Raw genomic sequence first — 7,618 nt, 5'->3', positions numbered from 1 at the left:
ATAAAGCTGTACTAACACGAACTAAACATTGTGCTTAACTGTGGAATTATCATGTTACGGTTCGTTCAATTACAAGATGTAGACACGACGCATATTACAATATATAAAAAGGAATTTATAGAAACAGCATTCTACGAAAGTATATACTTATACAGAGACGTAGACGTCTTTGACCGTTTAGCAAGACTATATAAAAATACATGTACATTGTATGCAAATTATTTTGCGTATTTTGTTGTGATGCTTTTATAGATACAGTTGCAGTTTGTGGCTTGCTATAAAATAAAAACAGATAGCTGATTGATGAAACGGGGCGAAAGACAGACTTCATCTATAATATCAAGATGTACTAGAGTTGATGTTTATTTAGTAGTGCTTCTGCTGTTCGTGGATTTGTTGTTATAGCTAGAGATGTACAACACCGTAAACTGTGGTCTCATTCTTGCATCGTAACACAGGATTGAATTTACCTGTAGGCTATGTCTGCTTGTATTCATGTTATTAACTCGTGGAAAAAAAGTGTTCTTTACAACTGTTCTTGAAAGCTCAGCTGCTTTTACGCAGTCATGTACAGATTGGATTGTATTGATAGAATCTGTACAATCGCGGTTCGCCTAAACTGATCGCAGGTTGTCAATTATCTAAATTACAGATTTCCGTGTTTCTGAGTTTGGGGCATGTCAATCGTATCTAGCAAATTACTGGTTTGTGCTCATTAACAATACAGATGTACTCCACGCGAACAACGATTAGAGTTTGAAATGACGTTACGTGGATTATGGTGACGGAAACATGATCAAGTGGTTGTGTCTAATACTTGTTGCGATGCAATTTCAGAGCAGCAACTCATTTGAAAAAAAATCAACTATTTTTTCTTGTGTTTGTGTGGAAAAGACATAAAATGGAGACATCTCGAAGCGTGAAGCGATCAACAACGTTCAGTGCCGCTGACGTCATGCGTAGGACGTCAGATCCACCGCTGGTCGCCAGGTCGATGTCGGTGGACGGCGTGGAACCAACGGATGACACCCGGCTGTCGAAATTCAAGGGATCCTTTGAACGTCGCTCGATCCGGGTGTGTATTTACTGTTACTTTATAATAATGCTCATTATAAATTCTATCCAATCTGCTGCGTAAAGTCAATAAAGCCAAAACAGGTTACGATATTTCAAGAGACTATCGACACGTGAACAGTTAACTTGTTTACTTTTAAAACACACATGTTAAAATTTACAATATGCTATACATGATGTGAGCATGCATAAGCTTTTGTAAGATTATAAAAATATACTTTATTTCTCAGCAATATAAACAATGTACGGCCACTGGTTCGTTATTTGCACAGTCAGACGGCACACTCATAGTTGTTTCTTTATAGTCTTAATACCGGTTTCATTAATTCAGGCACAACTGTCTTAGCTTGTACAGAAACTGTATGAGGTTCGCCGCAGGTATAATTTGATGGTATTTGGCTTGTAGAAAACAGGTGCTGGAACTCGTGCCTATTTATGCCGGATCTCATAAACCCTGCAACTTATAGCATTTTTTCCGGATAATTGCTTTGCTAATCGAGTCACAGACTAGCGGTATTTCTTACTTTGCAGCTGCCTCTTAGAGTTTTTTCCCAAAATTAAAGAATGAAGCAGTACATAGCAACACTCGCATGGTGTGCTAGTTCATGAACACAGAAGAACGATTCTCCTCTTACAGAATATTGATTACCGGTACATGTATTCATGTGTATTATATTTCTCTCTTTTGACCAATTTCATTCACTTATCAAATGGCCGGTCTGCAGCCGGAAATTAAAATACTATAATAATGAACTCTTATATTATGCTTTCCTTGGATATCAAAACTCATTTAGATTTACCAATTGGCGACCACAAAATTACAATAATGATCCCCAGTTAATAGCCTCGTACGTTTATGAAACGCGTACAGAAAGTGAGTTTATACTCAATGTATACATGTAGTAAATGTATACACCGTAACAAGTTTTTATGGCGAAAAGCACATATTTAAGCATTATCAAGAGTCTGGATTTTTGTACATCAAGACGTAGATTATATATTTTTATTTCCGGATACATATATTTTCGGTGCCTCCAGCCATTGCCGACAGCAATCTCCACACATGTCATCCGCTGTCGACAGAATTGTGATTGATACATTTTGAGCGAGTTCGCCAAAGAACAGGAGTTATAATCAAAGTCGATATTATTCTGAACGATTTTAGCAGAAAGTTAGAACCAATAAAGTATACATATGTTTGTATTCAATTATTGACTCTACACAGCAATGTGGCGTCTAATGAGCAAGATAAAAAAATGCATTTTCAAAGGTTCAACTAGCGTACTTAATTTATGCATGTTTGATGTTGCCCAGGTTTGTCTTACGAAAATGCAGCACATATTCATCTGTGCCAATATTTCCGAAAGACGAAAGGCAAGATGCGTGTAGATATGTTAATGCTATAAATTCGATGCTTAATTAAATTAATTTAAGTGTTTTATTATCATTTCCAGCGCCGTCCGAGTAAGCGGTTTGACCGAACGGATCTGAAGTACGGTCACGACGAGGACACTTACGAGGCTATACGTCAACGCGTGTTTCAGGAACGCGCCGTCACTAACGCCATAGAAGCGTTACAGGAGCGCTGGAACATGCTTATGTTCATGTACGAAGACTGTATGGCACTTAATGACGAATGGAAACAGAGAAAGTTGACTAAACTTAGTGTCAAACGGCAGATGGAATTGATAACTATAGTTACGCTGTTTCTCGTGGCGTGCATACCTGCTGTCGTATTGATGTGTATAGTGTGTAAGATAAATGCATAGGAAGAGTCATATCATATCGCTTACAATCATCCGAGGAAAACAATCTCAAAATAAAATTCATGGAATTTTACTTTTTTGCTTAACATCGCCCATTTATGTGCACAAATGCATACTTTTAATTGTTTACACGATCTCATTTTACTTGATTGGTAATTCATTCACGGATACCTTTAAGTCACCTATTTCATTTTATATTTGATATCAGATTTATGTTATAACATGAGATCATGGTTTGCATTTGTCACCGAATGCCTCTTTTGCATGACGGCATCAAGGTTATGGTTGACGGATGCCATTCAAGAATTACAAAGTAATTACAATCCGATTTGAAGTATGGATATAGATGTAGCAAGGGAAAAGAACTGAAATGTCAAACTGATAGTCTTGCTTGATAACATTAAGCTTATATTTTAATAAGTGACTAAAGAAATATTCTTCATTAACCACTTTATGTTGTTTCCTACACGAATTCATACGTTCCAGCGCATCTGGGTGCAATGTGCTGTCTAAGCGTCGGTTTCTTTTTGCCCAAATTACTCTGACGACTCACATTTCGGTAACTAAAGTAAATTAACACAGACATACCCACTGGTGGCAATATAAAAGTCTCGAAATAATGATAATAATGTTAATTGAAAACGGCATCAACAACAGTACTCCACAGACAGTAAAAATGCATCAGAAATAGAGGAATAAATATTAATTAATTACCAAGTAATCAATTAATAACCCAGTAACCATTAAGCGCATTCAAGCAACAAATTACCGTTAAAGGGATCTTTTCACGGTTTGGTAAATTGACAAAATTGAAAAAAGTTGTTTCAGATTCGCAAATTTTCGTTTTAGTTATGATACTTGTGAGGAAACAGTATTACTGAACATTTACCATAGTCCAATATAGCCATCATATGTATCTTTTGACGATTTGAAAACCTAAAAATGATAAAGCGTTGCAACGCGAAACGATTGAATAATTGGGGAGTTCTGTTGTTGTCGTTTAAATTTACGAAACTACGAAGATTGCTTATATAAGGTATAAAATACTTTAATTGTGTATATCAGGCGGAATAGCCGAGAAGGCTAATGCGTTTTTACTTCAGACTAACTCCATGACTCCAGGGGTCACTGGTTCGAGCCCTGGTACCGGCTACTTTTTTCCTTTTTTTAAATTTTATTCTTGATTTTTTTACTAGAGCTTTTAAGATCCAATGTTTACATTTATCAATATAAAACTTTTAATGACAAACTTCAAAATATGCCAAAATCTGTGAAAAGGCCCATTTAACATGTAGAGTATAGAAGTAGTTCACCTACCAATAGTTTTAGAACGCTTATATGCACGTTATCCTGTCGGCTTGCTCCGCCAGTCTGAATGCGATTGACATTTCAACTATTCCAGCGTTGGTTCGATTGTGAATGCTGATGGAGAATGGGAATCAATTAAGATAACCTAATGGACCCATATAATAAACAAATCTACACCAGCAGTTGAAGTTAAATCAATTTACATACATCAGCGCTTTAGGTATAAGCGCCCGACGGTTATTGATATGTTGGTAAGAATTAAACTCGTTTGTTTGCGCTTTTAATACATATGGCATATAGGTAAGTTTACACTTAATCCAAGTCACGTAAGGTCCGATTGTAAAAAATGCAAATTACTTGTCAAGTTATTTGTCTTGCCGTTCATTTATTTCAGATTGGTCGAGTCTAGTTCATGTTTACAGAAGAATTTGTCCGCGTAAAAGCTTTCCTAAATATGATCGGATGTGCAATGAGAAACAAAAGGCGGGTTTCCCTGCTTTTTAGTCCCCTACCGGTTTCACCGGAGGGGACTTATGGTTTGCGCTCTGTGTGTCCGTCAGTTCGTCAGTATGTGAGTCTGTAACACTTTTCTGGATCCTGCGATAACTTTTAAAGTTCTAAATATTTTTTCATGAAACTTGAAACATGGATAGATTGCAATATGGACATTATGCACGTCATTTCATTTTGTTCCTACGTCAATAATTATGGTTGCTATGGCAACACATAGACTAGAAATACTGCTGAAAATGGTGGTTTTCTGGATCCTGCGATAACGGTAAAAGTTATTCATATTTTTTTTAATGAAACTTCCAACATGGATAGATGGCAATATGAACATTATGCACGTCATTTCATTTTGTTCCTACGTCAAAAATTCTGGTTGCTATGGCAACAAAAAAAAATATATTCTGACAATGGTGGAATTTCTGACAATGGTGGAGCCGGTAGGGGACTTTTATTGCTTGGAAATAGTCTTATGTTTACTGTTTTAAACCCGAAAATCAAGTTTCACTATATATATATCGTGGACAAGACATAATTATTATAATAATCACATGTTTTCCTGCTAAAAGTAGGGGTTAAGAGCCGTTACCTGGTTTTCTTCAAGGAAATTTTACACTAAATCCAATGCCCATAGATTACGATATGAAACGGCCAATTTTCAAGACATTTGTCCTTCCTTTCCTTTATTTTAGTTTGTGCGAACCTATTATCCCTTTAAACGTATGTATGTTTGTCATCTTTCGCAAATTGGAATTAAACAGATATGTCATTTTACTCTTAACAAAAGGCCATTCTCCCTAATGCAAGCGCCCTCATAAAACAGGGTTCGACAGTGTCAGTTCGAAACAAGTTTTGGGCTCTTGAAAAACGGTTCAACTCCTCCCCCCCCCCCCCCGCCTAGTGCTTTTGGATCGTTCCAATCCGGTGACCCCATTTTGTTCATGCGTTTTTCTAGTACATTTGTTTTGAGTCGTACTTTTGGGGTATTGGTTTCGATCAATAAATAAGGGGCCGCATTGTGTAATCATATTTCTCTTTTGCTGGCGCAGCTGAAGTTCCCCTTCATGTGCAGTTTGTATAACTGTGGCATTGTCGTCATGAACGGTAGTGAGACAGAACGCTATTGAGGCTCGATTGGTCACTAACGGCTCGGGTACTACTGAAATGTACCCCAGATACTCATAGGTATACTTAAATGTACCACGGGTACGGAAATTATACTAAAACGTACCCGGGAATTCTAACACTAAATTTGTCGTTTTCGGCTTTTTTTCATATTAATTATGCTGTTATTTATGTCAATATTTTGTCAAATGGCATCTATAATATCGAAAGTCATACTCAGTAAAAGAATGTTGAGGCAGGTTTCGTTCAAATATAATTTTGTTTCGTATTTCGTAGCGCGTTTTAAGAAATCGGATTTTAAGCGGGAGTAAAACTTGGTTACAGTTCTCAATTCGTCGGGTACGTTTTAGTATATTTTCCGTACTCGGGGTACATTAAAGTATACTTTAGAATACCCGGGGTACATTTAAGTAGTAACCAAGTCAACAATCAACAATCGCGCGCTAGGAAGACATTTGCAAATCGTCGTTTACGATTTAATGCTTGAATCTCTATATCAAGCGTGAATGGATACGAAGAAATGTTAAGGAAAAAAAACTTCTGGCCCGTAATGTTTCATTGTGTCCACACAATATGTTGTGCGAGAATTTCGTTAAAAGCTAGAGAGCGAAATTCGGGGATCCGATCTTTCGACTGTAATTAGTGTATATTTAGGACACACAATCATGCCATTCAAATATTCTGAAGTATTCTCATAGCTGATTGTTTTCTGGCGACTCGGCTGTATACCAATATAAAATGTTACAGCATGATCTTGTGACACGCCGATGAAGATTAACAGTCAGGATAAGTTTGTTCGAATGTTAAATTATGGTTTTATACTATGATATGTCGTAAATCATAGAACATGAACATGATGAAGATCAAGTGAATTAATTTGAATTGAGAATATTGAAAAAAACACATGTTTGTTATTAATCATAGTTTTCTCATTAAACAGTATGAAGACTTTAGTAAATGTTTGCTGCAGCTGTTATTGTAACTAACAGTCCCCCAAATCATGAACGTATAATAAAAAGAAGTTACAGTTAATTTAAGCCAGAGACTATAACCGCTCAATTCGTAATGTCTTTATTATTGAGAGACATCGTTATACAGATACCAGTGCTTTTATTAAGTGTAACCCCATGGTTCATATAAACTGATCACTACTAATCAATTTGTTAAGTTTTTTTTTATTAAGCATTGATGACTATCATAAACAAAAGAGATGTGTATATCTTATCTAGATCACGTCCAACAAAGCTAACTTAGCTCCCGAAACAATACAACTATGTAACGTGAACGCTCGTATGGTTTGTAAAAGATTACGCTCGACTTTTTATTTGCAAGATATGGACTTTTGTTGTGAATACTTATGTTCTTGTAAAACGTTGTGTTTAACGCAGACTGCCATGTGAATTTCGTTTATGCGCGCTTTTTCGTTCTTGAAATATTTCTCAACATATATATATATGAAAGATAAAAATTGTTTGGGCGTGAAAAAGTAGATTAAATGGAGGGTTCTCAAAGCGTAAAGCGGTCTTCAACCATAAGTGAAAGTGACGTTACTCAATTGACGTCAGAGCTGCCTCGGGTCGCCCGGTCCATGTCGGCAGACTACGGAGAAACCGCGGACGGTGCCCGGATGTCGAAATTCTCGGGATATATCAAACGCCGCTCTTTTCGGGTAAATTATATATTTCTGTTCAACACAATTCAATGATACCCGGGTATTTGATATTTGCTCGACAAGGTTGCACTTGAACGCTGTCACAACATTTTGAACACTGTTTATAACAATCTCCATGCAGAGTTGTCGTTCCATGCTCTCACATACGCATGAATGTAATGTAACC

General features: G+C 36.7%; 1 protein-coding gene across 1 annotated transcript; it reads left to right on the top strand.

Annotated features, from left to right (window-relative positions):
- Positions 1 to 540: 540 nt before the first annotated feature.
- On the top strand, positions 541 to 2,911 carry LOC127873787 (uncharacterized). The gene is made up of 2 exons (XM_052417779.1): positions 541 to 1,075; positions 2,529 to 2,911. Exons 1-2 carry the CDS (start codon positions 902 to 904, stop codon positions 2,841 to 2,843), a joined length of 489 nt encoding a protein of 162 aa, XP_052273739.1. The 5' UTR covers positions 541 to 901; the 3' UTR covers positions 2,844 to 2,911.
- Positions 2,912 to 7,618: the final 4,707 nt, after the last annotated feature.

The sequence above is a fragment of the Dreissena polymorpha genome, chromosome 3 (genome assembly GCF_020536995.1).
Source record: "Dreissena polymorpha isolate Duluth1 chromosome 3, UMN_Dpol_1.0, whole genome shotgun sequence".
NCBI classification, from domain to species: domain Eukaryota; kingdom Metazoa; phylum Mollusca; class Bivalvia; order Myida; family Dreissenidae; genus Dreissena; species Dreissena polymorpha.
Note: the sequence above shows the minus strand (reverse complement) of the source record. Positions and strands in the feature narration are given on the sequence as shown.